Source organism: Bombus vancouverensis, chromosome 2 (genome assembly GCF_051014615.1).
Source record: "Bombus vancouverensis nearcticus chromosome 2, iyBomVanc1_principal, whole genome shotgun sequence".
NCBI lineage: Eukaryota > Metazoa > Arthropoda > Insecta > Hymenoptera > Apidae > Bombus > Bombus vancouverensis.
In genome coordinates, this window is record NC_134912.1 from 9400517 (window position 1) to 9421418 (window position 20902).

The 20902-nt window shown below is 38.9% G+C and overlaps 1 protein-coding gene across 2 annotated transcripts in view; it reads right to left on the reverse strand.

Moving 5' to 3' along the window:
- Positions 1-13648: 13648 nt before the first annotated feature.
- Positions 13649-20902, reverse strand: part of Sema2a (Semaphorin 2a) — a 279663-nt gene continuing 272409 nt past the window's right edge. For both annotated transcript variants that reach the window (XM_076624824.1, XM_076624822.1), the window contains exon 11: positions 13649-20863. In XM_076624824.1, coding sequence (XP_076480939.1) covers positions 20789-20863 — 75 coding nt within the window. In that variant the 3' untranslated portion in view covers positions 13649-20788. The remainder of the gene's footprint in view (positions 20864-20902) is intronic.

The window sequence follows — 20902 nt, forward strand, 5'->3', positions numbered from 1 at the left end:
ACGAAAGGGAGGTGCGCCAAGGTTGCAATAGCTAGCGCGGGACGGCGGCAGTCGTCTGGGAATAAGTTATGAACTCTATGCATTTTAAATGACTAAATCTCTGGACTGAACGTACTCTTTGCTGGATTTTTCCACGAGAAATGCATTATTGGCCTGACAATCTCTCTAGGCGGTAGAGCACGTGCTACGTTATCGCGCATCATAGCCCCGCGGTTTTGTCTCTTGAAATCACGTTACGAACCTTCCTTTCGAATAGGATCGCTCCTATTTCCTTCTGCCTCTCGTCTTTCGTCCACCGAGACGAAATTAGTTTTCCTTCCGGTATTGTCTCCGCGGAGACTTGTTCAACTCACACCCTACCAAAGTTCCTGCAGATCCCCGGGAAGACTTTGAAAAACAATGAAACTACATGCGCGCGGAACACTGAAAATCGCGGAATGAACGTGGTACCACGACACGCCATCATCTCACATACGCGGAGTTTAATTTCTCTTCTTTAGAGTCGCGAAGTTGGTTCGCCTTGAAAAAAGCGAATCTTCCTCAGGTTTTTATCGTCGAGTATAGAAATTGAACTTGAAAATGGATCGAAATATAACTATGGATCTTCGTTGTAAGCGTAGAAAAGAGCTAAGAGATAATTCAGAATATGAGGAAGATGTGTTGCGTTACAAAATTCAAACCCAGAATATACGAAATAGTCGATGGATCTTTAGATAAAAATTGTCGAATGTTGACAAACGCACTAAACATTATAAGATGATCTATGAGAATAGATGTACAAGAACTGTAGGGTACCACAAAACTGACTCGTCAATTCGGATAAAGGTGTCATTGTACGTACATAAGGTACTTTTATACCGCAAAATTGCACAATGTACTACTGCGTTGTTCGGAGCCAGCTGTGCTCCTAGCAAAACATTGAAATATAAGAACAATCGATCAAAGTTCAGAAATCTCAATTAATAGTTCGACCAATCTTCGCCATGAAAGTCTCAAACCTCTCACTAAACTCCACGATGATCAATGGTCTCTACAGTAACCAGCGAATTTCGAACACGAAATGAACCAGCATGAAAGTGAAAACAAATCTGGTAGCTTTGCACGCTGCGAGAACATTGGCTCGATAAAGTTCTCGTGATATTCGATGGTAAAGTCGTCTAGGTGGAGTCGAAGTGAAGTCGAGGCGATAAAACTGGAAAAGGAAAAGCAAGGGGTGCAACTTGCAGTCATAAGAGCAATGGTGGAATGGAGCAGAGAAGGACAAGTCGGAGAAAAAGGCAGAGATAGTCGGCGCACAAACCGGGCGATTTCTATCGACGGCGGTTCCCTTCGTCAGTTTAAGTCGAATCAATTGGAAAAGTTCGATTTCCCCTCGTTTAGAAGCAACGCGTTCCACGAGATCGCCACAGCTTTCCCCTTTGGTTTAAAGTAGCGATAGATCAGAGAGCGTTTCCGCGTGGAAGGCTGCGAAAGCCCGAAACTTCGTCGCTCCGCCGCGGTATCCGGTTCCTGTCCGCTTCCTGCTCCGATCTGTTTTCTTTCTTTCGCTTGGAACCGCGGCCGCTTCAGAAATTTCCACCAACTCGGTCGATTAACTCTTTATGCACGCTAACCTAGCCGAAATTTCCTCCAGGGGAAATCATTCGTTTTTCGTGGCCGGACATGAAACGTTTAACAAAGGGAAAACGTGTCGATACGTTGAGTGTGTTAAAATGGCGTGTTGTTGGTGAAAATATCATATAGAGAAGTTGTAACAAGGATAAAATGCGATTGTTAATTTCAAAATGTAAATGTATTGAAGTTCGTAAGGTAAAATTTCAAACGATTTTGATATACATATAGTATAAGAGCATTCATGCTAAAACGTGCAAATAAAACCTTTTAAGGATATATTAATGAAATATTTAAGAAAAGGAAAATGTACCTTATATCCTTTTAACACGCGTTAACAATTGAAGGTGGCTCATATAATATGAAAACTAGCTTTATTTCACGATATTAGGCTCGGTTTCTTTGCTATTACAAGCAAATAAACAAATAATATACAAAATATATGAATCTACTTCAATATTTCCAACCAAATAAAAATCATCAATCTCGTATCCGCTCGAAAATGAAGTATTTAGCTATTTCCAATCTATTATACACAATAACAAGAGACTGAATCACGATGTGATTTGTGATTAAGTGGATTTAAAACGATTAAATTTAAGAAGAATTATCATTAAATCAAATTCCATCGAGACTATAGGTTTTATGCGAACATGCGACATAATTGCATGTCATCCATCTTTTCGGACGAAATTTAATAATCTCCATCAACATGTGAGCAGCCCTGGTATTATTATTTCACTTTAACCGCCGGTAACCAAAGTTCGTTTATTCGCTAAATGCGAAATCGGCTTTAAATGGTTTTATTGATCCCTTGGCACCCACGATGCATACGTGATATTACGTTGTAACGAGCTACGTGGGTGCCTTTAATTCTCGACGCAATTAGCTTTCAATTTCCTATATATCTCCAAATATAATCGACACCATTACCATCCTATGGTGGACACTATGGAAAAGTCGGCTGTTCGTTTAATTCCATGGATGAGTGACGTACATAACGCAACTCTATCTCATCACGTTAATTAATGATTCATAAGCCGTATACTTTCAATTTATTTATTACAACATTTCTAAATAAATTTTACGAAAAACTAGATGAAACTCTAGTTTTGTTAAGTTAAATGAAAAAACTTGAACAACCACGATTAATATTAATTATTAAATAAAAATTAAATTATAAACTACATATTCTTACAATTAACTCATTGTTATTCACTTAAATAAATAGAAGAAATTCCCTTTTCTATAATGTCATTGGTAATTGTCCATATAGTAATCACAAAATTAAATAAGTAGACGTAATACTATGTCATTAAATATATCATCGTTTAAAATTTATATTTTACTACATTTCATCTTATTCCAATCAAAAACCTACATTCAAGACAAATATCGAAACCTCAAAAATTTCTCATTTTGCACACCCTTCCCACAACCTCCGAAATAATCTCGCCCTACGTCTCCTCACCACCGATACTAAAACTTCTTCCACTTCTTTCCAAACCAAACATTTTTTCGATCTTCCTAATAGGTGTCACTCTTTCACGGAAAACTCTTCGAACGACCATCGCAACGATTCCCGCGATAAAGTCGTTCGATCGCTTCCCTGTACCCTCCGCTACTTCGTGTTGTCGCGTGAGTGATTTGTGCCTCTCGAGGTGGCGCCTGACAAAACAAGTCGTTACGCGAATGTCGGCCCGGCTGACCCGTGCCGGCCACTATCTACTGTCACTGACGGCACTCGTAAAAGGGCGACGTTTATCTCGCCGCTCGCTGCTGCCAGTCGTCAAAAAGTTCAACTCGTTTCTCTCTTATCCCTGGCGGTCCGTCGTTAAGCCACCCTCTTCATTCCCACTCTTCGGCTCAGAGTATTTTCGCTACGAGGCGTAGCAAATCGCCGTGCAGAAAGCTCTTTGTCTCTCCTCTTCTTGTCAACAAGAACACGAGAAAGAGGAAGAAAGAGGAAGAGCGTACGCAAACTTTCGTCACGGAACGAGGTTTTTCCTCGGCGCGTGAAACTAAGCGCTGGATAGTACAGGAGAAGGTTGAACGCGTCGGCAACTTTTCCCCGGGAATACTTTCTCACCGGAGAGGTTCCCGAGGAATTTTCGACGGACACGCCACCGTCGCGGACACGTTGAGAGGAACGTCCGCCCGTAAACTTCGCTGGGATGCAACGCTGAGAGACCGTGCAGTTATCCGCGAGCAAAGTAAAAAGTTCACCCCCAGGGTAATTACATTGTAGTGGCGGTTCTGTTTAAGTTACCCGCACCTTTTTCCGCTTCCGTCCGCGAAACTGCCAGTCTCGTGACGATTCTCGGGCCAACGAAAAACTTCCGACGGATTTTCGTGCCTCGTTTTGGACTCGCCTCGATATGAGCACCCTCTGCACGACACGGCATTTCGAAGTTTGATGACCGAGACTGGAACAACTCATGGGGAGTCCTGAGGAATTTGGGGTAGTGTAATAAGCTTGGAAGAAAGTTTAAATAAGCGTGATAAGGCTTGTTTTCTTAAGGCTATGAGGCACGTTGAGGTGGAGGAATCTGTGGAACGTGGAGATAGAATATATTGCTGTTTGCTGAACGATTTTCGGGGCATTCTTAATCTTGGAGGGATGGGTACTTGTTGATGTTTGGATTTTAATCTTCGTTATATTTGTGGCGGCATTCGACGACGGAATTTTCCAACGGCTTCGCAACACAAAGCATGATGTCATCAAAACGTAAGGCCGACATGCCTAATGTACCATCAATATTCCTACGGTCCTTCCGCCGAATATTCGGAAGAATGCGTACGCGACAACGGTCGCGGACGTCTAACGAATGCGTGCACAGTGGGGATATCGAGAGGCAACGAAAGAAAAGAATTTGTTCAAAGATTTATTCGGTTTTGAACAGCGAAGTGCGAAGGGTCAAGTGTAACAGCGAAGTAAAAATAGTCGAGAAGCGAGGATTGTTCATTGTTGGTTGTTGACTGTTGATTGTTAAATAAATTATATTGTTGAACATCGAGAGTATTTCGTGGGCATCTTATATCTAACTCCACCTCATATTATTTAACTCGGATATGTAACTTCCGTAAAGCATTTTTTAGAATAACGTAACTTCTTCATTAAATTGGATATGTCAATTAAACTTCCGTATTTTTAGCAGGCAATTTAAAGAGAAATAATCTTTCGGGAAGATGTTCATCATCTAGAAGGGCGATAATCATTTTTTAATAGGATATACTTGTAATCATTCCTATAGAACTTATCATTTTCCCCCCAAAATATGAATTTATAAATACTCTATCTGAAATATGAAGGCATAAATAGTTGATTTCGATTCTAAATTACTTCATCCTATTTTCAAATGGTTTTCAATTGTGCGCTTAAAGAACAACGAAACCCATCAGCTCCATTCATTGACACTCCGAACGTGATCATCTTCTTACGTTCCTACACGTATTTCCCCGCGAAAATCAGGGAAAATTTCACAGCCTATCTATTCCATTAACTTGGTGCGACCTTCGAATAAAATCGATGACAATGAACGAGAAACGATTCGTGAGAGCAGCCAGACGAATTCGTCCGGCCTTCCGGTATGAAAAATTCTCCGACGTCGGTTCACAGTTCGTTTAACAAATTCCACGGGACCAGGCGCGGCCGGTTTCACCAGGAGTGTTCTCAATAATTCAGAAATCGGCGCCGGTTAAAGACAGTCGAGAGTGGCTGCCATTCTACCGGACGGATAGAAAGGGTGGGCCGATCTTCTTTCATTAAATCCCGTACAATTCACGCCGGCCGCTTTGTTTAAAGTACAATGGCCATCGACTCGGTGCAGCCGGTGGGCGTGGATACACGACACGGCCGAGGATCGAGTTGGCTCCGGTCGAAGCCTTGAGAATTGCACGGAGGCTCCTTGGAGATGTAGGGGACACTTCCAAAGGGAATTGGAGAACGGTGATAAGGCAGAGCGCTGGAACAATGCCGGCTCGAATTCGCTGTCTTCTCGGATTGGGGTGAGATATGTTCGCGCGACGATTCACCATCCAGTTTTGTACATGCTTCCATCTGTCGTGTTTCAACGACGTGGGATGGTAGAAAGATTTGTATATGATAAATGCGAGGCAATAAGCACGTGTAACGTCCATTGAATTCTTCATTGCTCTGTTAATGATATTTCGATAATTAATTCCAGCCTTCTTCTTTAACTAGGATATATAGAAAATTAATAATTTATGTATATATACTCATATTTTGAAGTATTAGGATACTTTCTGTTTTTATATAAGATGTAACAATTAAGTCGAATTGTCCAGAAAATGATTAATCGATCATGATTTCGTGTTCATGCAATATGACGATGGGGAAACTTGTAAAAATTATTTGCAAATGTTACTAGGGGTGAAAGGTTGTAAAATTTCTCTACTATTATTAATTTGAACGTAAAAGAAATCCTTGGAAATAATTTCAAAATAATGTAAACTTGTAAAAGTAGACTTAGATACTTCGTAAATTATTTTCATCGTACATTTTAATGTCAGTAAAGTAGTTGTACTTAATATTTTCTACGTTAAGAAACGGATTTTACTGAAATATTCTCCGCTCAAACCATTTTACACGAGATATATGAATGTTATTTGAGAAGTTCACTTATACATACATATTACATTTTTTTAATTTACTATACTTATTTGCGACGAGTCGTTCTCTACAATCTAATAAGGAAATTTATCGTTTACTAGATTGACGATACTCAATTTCCTTAACAGTGTATTCCCCACATTGATACCAGCAAGTTCAAGCGAAGCACTTATCGTTGTTATCCGTCACTTTCCAGAAATTCATAGTACCGTGGTTCCATTAGCTGAAATTTATACATCCTCTACATGGAGGTACGTGTACGCTGAAATTAATCCGCAAGTAAAGTCATCAACAGTCATTTATGCTTAAAGTATTTCGTCTAAATGGCTCTTTTAGTACGGTTGACGGTTCGTTAACAGTTGAATATTTACTCGTCACGTTTAAAAGTAATGGCACTGATGTTAATCATCAAATATAATTTATTCTTAATGCTGTGTTTAACAAATCAATTTACCAATTTATCAATCGGTTTGCTAAAATCTGAATCAAATTACTTAACATTGAACAGTCAAATTGACCGATTCGTAATGTTATGTAGAAGTTACGTAAATTTACAATGATACATTTCTGAGAATTCGAATCTTTTTATAGAATATATTATAGTACACATTTTTTCATATGTCTTTCATTCTAATTTCTTTAGTACCAGTTTTGTATTTTAATTACCACTACTTTCAGTGTTAATATTCGCTAATATTTTTAGGATATTTAAAAAATCTTTCTCTAATTTTTCTCCTGTAATTCTCATCTATACAAATTTCATCTTTCTCCATTGATTAATGTTTAATCGTCTAGTTATCTATTGAAGAACATTCGAAATTTTTGAGAAACCTAACCCAAACCGTGTATAACAATATATAGCGATGTATTGGATCCTAGAGACTTCTGGCACACAGCTGAGCCTCTGACCAGCGTCGTCGCTCGACGGAGCGGATAATACGGTTTTAACGAACTGTTTTCCATAATGCAAGTAAAGCATTATCAGGCTGTTGAGTGCTGTATAGCCCTATACGTCGGATATTGGAAGCCGTTAACTTTAACGCCCGATCCAAGCCGCTCGAGAACGGTATTATAAATTCCTCCCGCCACGCAGAGAATACAAGAAGACGCGCGATAGGCATCCTCGTCGATCGACGTGTGGCGCTATAAAAATTAACGGGACACAAAATGGAACGAAGGTATAACTTTTTATCTACAGCTATTTGACCTTTTTGGATGAAATATATAACGTATAAAGATATTTGTTGAAAGAATATTTCGTGTTGAGCTATTTAAAATTGAGAAAAATTGCATGATCTTTCTTTTAAATCTTTAGTTGGTTTTATAGGAATTTTGGGTATATGTATGAATGATAAGAGAAACTGTCAAAGATAATTTTATTATCAAAAAATTGTATTTGTAGAATTTTAAATAATACGCGTGAGTTAGTGTCGAGATTAAAATGATCAGCATTAGAAATTTAGCAGTTCTAATATCAAATTCTCTAGTAATAAATAGAAATGATAGAAGATTTGTTCAATAAATCTGATATACGTGATGAAGACTTTTAGTGTAACACAGAATGCAGTGGAACAACATTCGTAAAGTACCAATGCATGTATGTTTGGACATAAATCCTGATTTCCTGAAAACTAAAGCTATCGCTTGAATACTTTCTACCTTCTACAACTCCTAGGTCCAAGGAATCATGTTTCATCCTGACACATCTCAGAAAAAGATGAAACAGTATCGATTGACCAAACAATTCTATAGACCTTATCGCAAGCTTTATCTAAGCTTCGCTATTTCCAACGATGTCACGAGACGACATCGGAAAACCTGAGTTTTCAAACGGCTGAAATAAATGGAGAGAGAAAAAGCAGAGAAGTAGGAAGAAAATCGAAGAAAAGAATTCGGTGAAACAGGGTAAATGAAATGGGCAGTAAGTATGTGCGGTTGAAAACGAGGGGAAAAAAGGAAGAAACATGGAAGAATGGAAAAGATGAGAAGCCGGACAAGCAGGAAACGGAAATTTAATTAACGGGACACACTCGTCGGACGTATCCTTATTTTCATTGTTTTCCTCGGGCCCACTCCGCGGCAGGCTGTTATCGTCGAGCTCTGAAAGCCTCTCGGATAAAGGCCATCTTCAACGCCAAGCGCAGCTTTAAACGAGTGAATTATATTTCCGAAACCGGAATTGAAAGATAAATGCCAGGATGGACGATTTACTAATAAATAGGAAATCGAGGCTGCAGGCAGAAGAAAAACGTTGGAATAAAGAATCGTTGCGTCAATGAACAGGATAACCGAATGACCAGGACGTTGGATGAAGTCTGTTCTAGTCAGCGTTGGTTCGTAATTGAAAGCCAATCAGCAGTAGAGATTCGTTTGTTGAATTAGCTGCATTTTTCTTGCGAGATGAGAATTTACTTTATTAATTCGTTCTACGCGTACCTCTGTTCCTTTTAAGTAATTCTAACGTCAATTAATAAAGTAGCATTCAATAGAATGCATTCATGTTATTAGTAGGATATCAGTATTGTTTTATAAATGAATCTGTTATATGAAAGAAACTAAAAGAATGAATTTACGATTGAGATGATAGGAAGAATGCTGTCTACTTTATTGTGAATTCTATTCTGTTTTTTGATACGTTTGGTTGCATGTGTGTCTAACAATGAGTAACAACAATAGGTGTTTAACAAAAAGCAATCTTTTAGTTTGGTACAATGTAATCGCAAGAAAGCTTGGAAAAAAAGAACAACGGAGGAAAAAACAATGGAGAACGAAATGAATGTGACATTATGCAACTGATGTGAAAGTAAATATGCGTCAGACGATTCAGATATGCGCTATGTTAATTACTACTACTATTTCAGATGTATTAACCACCAGTGGATCTGTATGAGATTTTCTGTATTTATTGCGTTCATAGCCTATGCAAAATTTACTTTCTTTATAGAAAACCTGAATTTTAGCTTATATAAAATTTAAGTATCCATCAATATTGAAATTCAATTAAAATATAAATATAATTATTCAAACTTGAAACAATGAATAACTGGGTATCGAAAAGTAGCACTCTCGTAAAATAATTGTTTGGACATTTTGAACGATTGAAAAACTCCCATACAAACGAGACCAAACATCATTCTGAAAAAATATACGCCATACGTGTATAAGTACTTTCCAACAGAATAAACTCTTTTTATGGCGTATGTACGCCTTTCCACGCGGCAAAGCGCGTAAGTAAGGATATGTCCGCAATATTTTACAGATTAACCAACCCCCATAAGATTTTGCGATTCTCATCGAGCGGAACGACTCGTAGCATACGTCATACGCTAAAGCCAGCTTAAGCGGTGCTCGTGGTTTCCAAATATGTATCTCACAAAATTGATCGTCCCTCTTTGAAACGCGTATGCACGCGTTTCCACGGTAAACCGTTTGTCTTACACATATCTTATTATACGAAACTTAATGGAATGAATCTTAGGTTTTCTCACATATTTTGATAGATAAAATGGAATTTTTATTGTCACATTTATATTAATTTACATTACACCATATTTACGTGGTACTTATATCTCTAAAATGAAATTAATGATGGCGAAATATCATATTGTCCGCAAGCAAAGAAGATTTCGGTGATTATTAAGTAATTTTACTCTATTAAGATTTTAAGGTGTTATTTAACTAATTAAACGTAACTTTATCCGATGAATTTGTACTAATGGACTTAACACACATAGATTAATCTTTTTTTTTTTTTTTTTTTGAAGACCTGATCGATGTACATGTGTACAGGGAAAAGCTAGCATCCGTTAATCGAATGACTTGTCTAATAAATTGTTTCTTTTCTCGTGTAATTTACCTTGACTTTATGCGAAAGAGTATAACATAATTCTTTTGTTCTATGAACGAACTTGTGATCAACGCTGATGGTCCAGACCGTGATCGCGCCATCGAGCAATTTTCACCGAGAAAAAATAGCTCCCGCTCATTCGTGAGTTACGTTACTCTGTTTTTTTTATCACATGTACACGACGAATTTTTCATTCTCGCAGCTACTGGCGCGGCTGCCTTTGACATATATTTTTATCGATTTATCGAATCACTCGCTCTAGTTAATCCGATCGGCGACTGATTTAACATTTATTTTAATAACGTGCATTGGATCGTAAAAACAGAAATTCAAGAGGTACAGTTACGATATAATAATTAACAAGTCAGCTACTTAAAATGCACTAGTTTTCTGTTGATCGGAAAGGGAACTCGATTATTTAAAGCGCGAAAATATATTTTATTGTATGTAACTATTTTTTAATTTTTCAAAATGTATTAAAATAGTTAAACATCTCCATGTTTCTACCTTTGAAATAAAGTAATATTATGCAAAACGTTGAAAAATAATGATTCGACGTTTTATATTGAATGAGAAAATACAAAGTTGGTTATAATATACATACAAAAATATAATACAATTTTTCTCGAATGTTTCGAAATGATAGATGAAACATTTTATCCAAAAAACAACAGTATAGCATAATATTTCGATAAAACTAAAATCCAATTTTTATATCATTCCTTTTTAGCTTCTCTTCGTTATTCATAAATCATTATCAATCATACTTAATTTCATACGTTTTCTCGTGTCGAAACTACGTATCACAGCTTATCATTCCAAACGCTAAATACGATGATATTGTGCAGCAGGATATCTGGTTGAAACGAGTCGATACGCATTCACAAAAATTTGAACCGTCACCGGTGATTTCATCGTCAGTTTCGCGCTTCCTCAACGGCTGAAACGTTCACAAATGTATAGCGATGTTGCCGAAAGGCAATAAAGACGGTCATAAACGCAACGCTTTGCTGCCAATTGCACAGCTCAGTTTCGTCCACGTTCAGATTATCGTCAACATATCGCGTCTAAACCGTTTCTAAATACGTTCGGTAACAGTTTCAGAAGTCTCATTGCCGGTAATGGGCTCGATGCGAATACAGTATCCTCGCGCGAATACAGTATCCTCGCAGTGAATTGTCATAAAAAGACGAAAACTGAACAAAATCTAACTCTATCCTGCGTCGTTTTTTCGCTGATATCGTTAAACAAAATCACTTTACTTTTATCCAGCAGTTTATCGACATATTTTTTCCCTTTCACAATTTTCGAATAAAATGTTTTTTAGACATCTCTGGAAAATTTTGCTTCAAATATCTTGATGGGTTCGGTAAATGAATGTCATTTGATTTAATGAAATAAATAATCAATCGAAGCATTGAAAAGATCGAACGCCAGCCGGCCATGTTTGAGTGAAACTCTCGTCATTAACGTTTAAACGCTTCGATCAATTGAAACCAATCCGGCGTGAAAGTGTCGATGGTTGATAAAAATTGACAGCGCGCTTCGCTCAATTATTTAAGTTAATGAATATCCTCGACTGACGGCCTGTGAACATTCGAGTGTTAATTTCGTCGATAATGATAACGCGAAAATCGATATTTTTTCACATGACCCGCTGCGTCGTTATTTTGATGGACCAATGTGGCAGAATTGCGTTTCAGTTACATTGAGCTTTGTAGGAATTCTTATACACGTTCTCTGTGTGGAAAAATTTAAATATCGAATATAATGAAAATTTCTTTAATGTCTTCTTCGTTATTCTATTCTAGTGTACTCGATATGTTACGCTCAATGGCAGAATATACATAATGTGATTGGTAATAATTATAACGATAGTTATGAATTTCATTTATTTATTTGTTAAGTGATCTTTACAAAAATACATTATAATCTAATTAAATACAACATTAACCTTGAACATCAGATCATTTCATGAACCATTTTATCATATTGCATAATTACTTACGTATCCTGAACTCGGTTCTTCAGCCGAATTTAACCATCCTCCAAGGATTAAAATGACAAAGGAGCTTCGAAAGTTCCCAGAAATACAGCAAATATTATACTTTCTGTTCATCCTGTTCCGAAACAGCTACCTAATGTTTAAAAACTTCTAAAACTTCAGCAGGACAGCTGCCATTAATCAAAACATCTCCGATCACGAATCGCGCGCAAACATTCCTGCTAACAGTAGACCAACAAAAACTTCACTTTTGAAGCCTGATCAAGCCGGCGCACTTTTTGCTTGCTTCTATCACCGAGTCGATCGGCATTGTCCTCTTCAAACAGCCGCTCTATATTTAATCTCCTCGGTAAAGAGCCATCAGATGCGCTTTCTCACGACCTTTTTATCATGACGGAGATGCACGCGTTCTCGTGTTGTAAAACGTGCGATCGTTCACGCGGTAAACTTTCATCGGGAAAGTTGAATGATCGATAGATGGCGCGACTCTGTCTCAAAGGTTCCCAGGATGACGTCACAGGGGAAACAGATCCAAATGGCGATGACGTCGCGGGGTACGAGCGTAGAAGTCAGCCGTGACGACGTCAGTTCAATGAGTGAGAGGGTAGAAAGCGTACAGACAGGGTGCATAACTCCCTTGGAGAGAGTTAGTAGTTACACGTAATTATTCAAACTCAGGGGATAGCTTGAAGTTCAGGTTGCTCTATTGATCGGGCAATGGTCGAACAGACGCGGTTGAAACGTAAGTTTTGACCGCGTTGCGCCGGCCGGTTTTCTCTTATTGCTAACCTTATTAAATGTAACCGAATCATCGCCACGGATTTTGATCTAAATTTGTTCGCGGTAATTGGACGCGGTATTCTTTTCAGTCTACAAAAGACCGTAGTATTCCTTGTTGCCTTGAAACGGATCCGTATCTTCGATCGATTTACCACGTTTAGATGATTCCAGATTTCGAATCGTTGCCTTTATTTGTTCTCTTATGATATACGGTATATGGAAACGGAAGTCATGTTTTATTTTTTGAAGTGCTTTTGAAATGCCTTTATTTTATTATTAGAGGGTATATTAAAGAGTATACTTTTGCTGAACATAATCTCATTTATGCAATTAACAGCACGAGGTAAGAAATTGTAATATTTCAATTGGCATTTTTTATTTACTTTCATTATACATGCATATAAAATGCTACTGATTTGGATACGAATTTTTAATGGTATTTTTCGAACAACTCTCACTGACGCAAAGGTAAGAAATATAAACCATTTGAATTTAAAAATCTTTCAAGTTTCATAAATGTATATAATATTAGTTCGGAAAGTTGTAAATGGATTTATTTAACTTTTAATAAGCATTTATACTATCGAAAGACTTTTAAGAGTAATAAAGAATAAAATATACTTACCATAAAATCCCATATGCGTGTCACGTCTCGTAACGAAAGAAAACAGAACATCCGGACAATCCAAGATTCCGTACGCGTCATTTATTATGCAAAAGACAATGGACTTCTCATAAGGGTATACGTGAATAAATAGCACATACGAATCCATCGTTTATTAAAGCAAAACTTTATTATAGCAATAGTGAACAATGGATAACTATTAAAGATTTTTAACATGTTTTTTTTTTTTGATAAAAATAGCAATTGGATGTTTAGGTTTAAGTATTAGGTGAATATCTAAAGGGTCTCTTACCGTACGAAGTTGTTCGAACTAAAAGAAGTGTCTACAGTCGTGTGTTTAATGATGACAATCGCGCGAACGCGTAAATACGTGTGAATTTTCCATTGGTGGCGCAAGTGCAGCGTGAATCCAAAGAAAATATCGAAAAAATTAAAAAACTAACAAACTACCCCAACGATCTTTTATCTCATGCTAATTAAATGATAAAAATTGACAGTCACAATCGAATATATATCGAAAGTATATAAAATAATATTAATATATAAATAATATATCTAGTTAATATATAAAAGAGTAAAGCGTCCAAATTTCTCGGAGCTCGTTCATACACGAAATTGTCGCGATATACGCGTCAGTTCGTGCCAACCAACGCGCAAACAGTAGAAAATTTAATCGATAGCAGAGAAAGCGCGTGCAACGTCCGTTTTTCTCCGATAGGGAAGAAAACCGAATAATAGCCTTAATTACGTTACATGCACCATTGCCATTCGAACAGAATGTTTCGAACGGATATCAACGCACGAACTCGAATGACTATTCGATAGAAAGCGAAGGAACTTTCGAAACGAGCCGAGACGCAGGCCACGCCTCTTTTGATCTAAAATAAATTTCTTCGCTCGTAAAATAAAAGAGATTCTCGGATTCACGATGTACTTTGGTCCGACTCTATTTTCTACCCTTGATCGCTGTAGTCGAGAGGGACGAGCGCTATACAAAAAAATAAAAAGAAAAGAAACTCGTACAAACGGTAGAAAAGTTACAGAACGAAAGAGGATAAAAATAGGGAGGAAATAAAATCGAATGGCAAGGACGGTAAAAATAATAACGATGATGATGATGATGAGAAACAAGTTACACAGTGGCGAAATGATGAATCTCACGCAGCATTCTCTCTTACTCTCGTTCTTTCTCTCGCAGAATTTCTCTGTCGCAATCGGTGGAGATTGTCGTCGAAACGATGTGAAAACGGAAACGTTACGAGAAGACAATCGATGACGCGCAAAATGTAAAAAGAAATGGGATATCGGATGATGTGTGAAATTAGGAATTAAAAAAAAGGTTCACGAGCGTGGTCATGTGTGATAAATTCGCTTATAAATTGTTTGCAGAGAGGCGATGAATGAAGCACGTTAAAAAAAAATATCAGTTCGGTAGATCACCCTCCCACCCCACGTTCACCAGAAAATAAAAACCGTTTCCGTACAGAAATCTAGAGAACCTAAGACAGTCGTCGGCTAGTCCTAATGATATATTTGAATTAGTCGTTACCGGCTACCCTACTCTCCTCCTTATATCGTAGTAATAAGTCATCGTAGTTAAGTGTTTCATTTAGGGCATTCGCATTCTTCCATCATTCTTTCTCTCTTGCATTTTCTCACTCTCGCTTTCATGTATCTCGAGTAACTGTCGTCACGGAGACGTCTTTTCGTACAGCGTACACTAAATCGAGCTATAACCTATCTTTGCTGACACGATTGTCGCCACTGGATCAGATCGATCGGAGTTCCATAAACGCGATGGTCCCCAAGCCATTTTCACTTCGAAACCGTTGATTCACACGTTAAATAACCGAACCGCATCTTCTTATTCTAACAGTCAGCCGATCGATCAATTTACGAAAACGACAATCTCGATACCCAGACGAAAATGAGCTCTTCTATCTCCGGTCAGTATACTCCTTCTACCTCCATCTGCTTCCATCGCGATCCAGCCGCCACGATCGTGTCTACGCAATATACAGTACTCCGATAATATTACAAATAATATATCTAACAACGTTAAGTTCATCTTAGATTGCTTTCCGTGATCACGCCGACTCGTTCTACGGAGTCTGAATGTGCACTCGTCGAGGGCTCGAACTAGGATCATTCGCGGCAACGGATCGTTTAAATTGGCGTTTCATCGCTCGATCGTTTTATCGATCGCGCCCGCTTTTCTTCCTCGCTGGCCGTCGACGCGTACACGAGAGACTCGTGGTTCAAGATTATTGTGTACCTTAGTAATCCTCTGCGTCTTTGTCCTGTTTTAGTTCCGCTTTCTCTAATATTGCGCTCTCTTACTACTCTCTTATGCTCTTTTACTGCTCCCCTCTGTTATTCGTCTTTTATTATTTCCTCTCTTTTTCTCTTTTTAAATAGCTTTTCATAGAGGTACGATATAGGTAAGTTACTATCATTCATTGCGTATCGCTTTGTCACGACACACACGCTTCTTGATACAGTCTCCCTTTCATTCTGTCTTCGTTATTCGTCATTTAGATTCTCGTTAGCCCTCGCCATCCATTCACACATCGCGTCGATTACTTTGGAATATTCTAACTATAGTTGAAATATTCTCATTGCCAGTCAGTTTCGTTCTAGAGTCGACGCGAAACGTTTCCGTGAATGATCCTCGAGAATTACAAGTAGACGAACCCGAAGAGAAAAGTTTCTTTTCTCCGATCGTCTCGAAGGCAACTCTTGAACTCACGATCCGCGATTATAGGACACGGTCTAAGGTATTTCTCTGTTCATCATCTTATTTGCTCGAAAATTAAGTCCTTAACCTTACGACATAATACTATTCAATACTTGTTTCAAGCTCATAATAAGTACATATTTGAAGATTAAATTACCGATTATTGTATTAACCTTACGCTTCTACCATCTTTCCTCTTCCATCTTCATGTACATTTATATCTCTTCATTCTCTCTCTTTTTTCTCGTGCTTATCAAGCACTCGTTCACACTATAACACGCATACATTCGTTTTCTCATACTATATCTGACAGTGTACCTTTGTATGCCGTCGACGCGATAGATACAGAACAGAAAATCGTCGAGCACGGCGTTCCAAACCTCTGTACAAGAATAACTAACGGTTCACGCGCGTCGAGTCTACCTCCGATTGGCCCGCGGTCCTCGTAACTTCCGGTTGAAGTTAAAGCTTCACACACGGCGAGGAGAAAATGGCGCGCGGGTCACGAACGGCCGCGACGTGAACCTCTCAACAATACGAACGTTTATGTACAAACTTAAGGGCAAGAGCGAAACTATCACCGATACATCGGTGTTTTTTCTCTTTTTATTCTTTTTCTTCACCTCTTTTTCTTCTTCTTCATCTTCTTCGCTTGTCTACATTATTATACTTATTATTTCATTTATCGTTCACCGTATCTCATTTTGCAGCATTTCGATCATCGTCCTTCGCCTCTGAGGGAACTCCGGTCCGTGCATACGCGCGCGCGCTCACACACACGCACACACACACGCACGCACGCACACACACGCACAGACATATACATGCACACAAAACGAGAGGTGTCACCACCTCGCTACGGTCTATATTTTATAGCCTATGTATGTATACTAGCGATGGCGAACTGGGTCTTCAGGAAACAGCGACCGTTCCACGAATTGTTTAATACAGCACCGGTAAGCATCCATCTCCGTCGGTAGAAGCAATTGTGATCGTCGAGAAGTTTGTATCAAAGAATTCAAACGGTTAAAATGGTAAATAAAATGGCAAATAAATGATAAATGTCAGAAAAATAGAGAATGATTTTTCTTTAACCGTAAAAGAAAGATGTGAATTCCATGCTTGATAATTTAATTTAGTTACAAGGACAAAAATTATCTGAATAACAATTCGATAATTTTATTAGTTAATAAATGGTAGGTTTGAATTTTAAGCTAATATCTCTTATTCATACCGAACATTTTCATTTTTGACGCTTACGTCGTTTACCATTTCAAATTTCCGATTACTTCCGACGATATAAGTATCTACGTTTAAAATAGTATACGATAAACTAATACTACGTGTGATATACTATAAAGGATTAAAATATTAAATTATCGCGGAAAAATCGTACGAAATAAGAACTAGTGAAGATGAAAGGAAAACTTGCGGAGAACAGAGAACGCTATTATTCCTCGCGTCTACGATTGTATCGTTCCGAAGAGAATTTTTATAAAAATACCATGCACTATGACGATCCTATTTACATACGGACGTTCCCGGACCGGAAGAGAAACGACTTTATACGTTTAATCGAACAGCGGGAAACCTAAACGCGCTTCGCCACGGACATACATGGAAATATTAGAACAAGACCGGTAAATCGTCGATCAATGTTACTTAATCGAACGACGCGATCGAACGAACGGAAAACGAACAAGAGAACGTATTGCTCGCCGACATTTGTCTTGCTGTCGAAGCTGCTTGCTGCTCGAAACGAGACATCCGTGTTCACGAGCGCGTGGATTTCGAAACTGTCTCGAACCGATCGTCTGTCCGATTGACCCGCGATTTACGTCGATTTGCTGAACGATTTAAGCTCGATCGAGACCCGATTCAATCTGGCGAAAATCGTCGAGCAAAAACAGAATTATTCTACTCCTAGGCTCGGAGATATATACGAGAATCTGTTTGAATCTTTGGCATCCAAAAAGATAAGTACTCGAGGAAATTCGAGTAAACGTAGAAGTTGGATGCAGATAGATTCGTGTGATAAATCTGCGTGTATTTCTATCCAAGTATACAAGTATGTGTTTGTCTTTTGTGTGTGTGTTTGTATAGGTTTGAAGAGCGTATAGTGAATATGAAGATGACAGGCCTTATTACCGATCTCCAATACGCGTCAGACGCGCCTACGTAGCACCTTTAGAGTTCTCGTGAATGATTATGGTAACAGTGATATCGTTGAATGATTAGGATGGCTGTGAATACGGGCTCGATTATAGCGATATGGATGGAATTGTCTTGGTTAGCATTTTGGTAATTTAGAATCATACGAAGGAAAAGAGAACGATCGATTAAAATCTTAACACAATTCGAAACACTTATATTTATAAATGTTAATAAATTAGGCTAATTAGATTGTCATCGAATTTTCCCTAGTCTGGCTTTCTAGCTTTTTCCTAAATATCGAATTCTAAATCCGACATTATAGATTTTCGATTAAAATTTAAATACATGAGTTCGTGATTCATGAAATTATTGGAAGAATACTTAAATCCAGTTAATCGATACAATTTCTTTCTGCACTTTTAGAATTCAACAATTGTCACGTTCATAAAACTGAGTAACTGACTTTCCTTTCTCATTGTCTCCAAGATATTATATCCGAATACTGACAAAACTCGAGAAATGTTGATTTCAAAGACATTTCAATAGAATCGCGACAAAAGAACCCAAAAACTACAATGCTATAATTATAATCTATAGGGCGAGGAACAGAATCGCATCGATCGATCGATGCATCTACGCTATGAAAAAAAAAGTGAAAACAAGTCGAAAACGAATGTTTCGTCGAGTAAGGATGATAAAAGGAATCGTGCGAGTCGAAGACAAAGGCGGCGGTGCTCGTCGCGAAAACTGTTGATATGAAAAAGCTAACAAGCTAATAATAAGTCGAGGTGATCGCGCGCGCGCCACCTACGTGGTAGCCAATTAATAATCTCATGTGTAACTTTGCGTGACGTTCGAAAACGCATCGACGTTATGTCGCGTTCTCTCCCTGGACGCGTTCCATTCTTTTCCATTCTCTCTCAATTTCACTTTCTTCATTAGCAAATCGATATACAACTTACATACAAGATTGTGTTGATCCTGACTTGTTATCTTTGACTCGTTAAAACTACACTGAAGCTCGACCTTATGGTATTTATTTTCTCTCTTCTCTTTTCGATCTCGTCGTCGCCTTTTACTCTCGGTTGTTTGCTCCTGTAACCTCCTAATTCTCGATAGAGCGATCAACCTCTCTCTCTCTCTCTCTCTCTCTCTCTCTCTTTCTTTCTCTCTCTCTCTCTCTCTCTCTCTCGTCTCGTTTCGTTCGTATCACAGATCTAAGGAAACAGGAGGATTGATTTCCGGTTTCTAAACGCGTTACTTCGCGGACGGACGCCTCGATTCGAGCCGCGTTTTCGTGATCACCGATCAACCTCCGCCACCACGGACGATCAATCTCGACGATCTCTTCTAATGACCCTTCCCTGACCTTGTATCTTCCTCGCTCGAGGAACCGATCCACGGCGTGAGAAAGCTTAGGAACCGTGTGTGTATCAGCTTGTGCAGTCCACGTGTATTATTGTTGCCCTTCCGGCCGAGTTGTTCCTATCGTCGTTCGCGTTTAAGGCGCACTTTCTCTCGAGACGATCCTGGAATCGCGTTCTTCTTGACCGCGTCGCGTGTCATTTATTTATACACGGGGTTAATGAAAAATATTCGTGGAGAGGATTGCCCATTGAAAACGAAAGCGGATCCTTGACAGTGCTCCACCGTACACGTGCATTATGACATTACGGCAATATAGAATGTAAATGATACTATGATTAATGTAACAATGACGAGCGATCGTGCGATGAACACTGCGCGTTGCGGACAGCCTCGTTACACCGATTGGTTACAAGTAACCCCGAAATATCGATATTTCTGTGAATATTTCTCTCTTTCATATGAATATTTCTGTTTCGTGGGGATATTATCTTTTTATTTATCTCGCAAAAACTTGAGAGTTAAGCAAGAGACACGTTCCGGGCGGGTGATGAGGCCAATCAGAACGAAGCTCGTTCGAACGATCGAAGACGAACGTCACTGTGAATGTGATGAAAATGTACTTGTACTTCGGACGTTTGACTTGCCGGGTATTTGCTGCAGATGTATTTTCGTGGCTTTCACTTAGACGAAAAATCGTCAGCGGCAAGAAAGACAAAGGCAGTGGTGTAACCGGTCAGAAGGTGAGTGAGGCTCGTCCAACCGATCGAGGATGGATGTCGCGGTGAACATGATGCTCGCGTTTCGGGCATTCGATTTGTCGGTTCTTTTGATACGGACGCGTTTCGTGGCTTTCACTTGGACGAAAGATCGTCGGCAGCAAGAAGGACAAAGGCAGTGGTGTAACCGGTCAGAAGGAGAGTGAGCCTCGTCCAACTGATCGTGGATGGACCGCGATTCTTCGGCAAGACGCTCGCGCGTGGCAGTATGTCGGGATCTCGGCTCGACGAGGGCTCCAATGATCGGCTCCATCAGACTAAGGGGGTGCCGTACACCTCGTTCGTGTGTAAATTTTGATTGCTGTCGTTTTGCCTCGATGCGCATTGCTATAACAGAGAAAATGATGGGGATCCTCAAGCAGACGA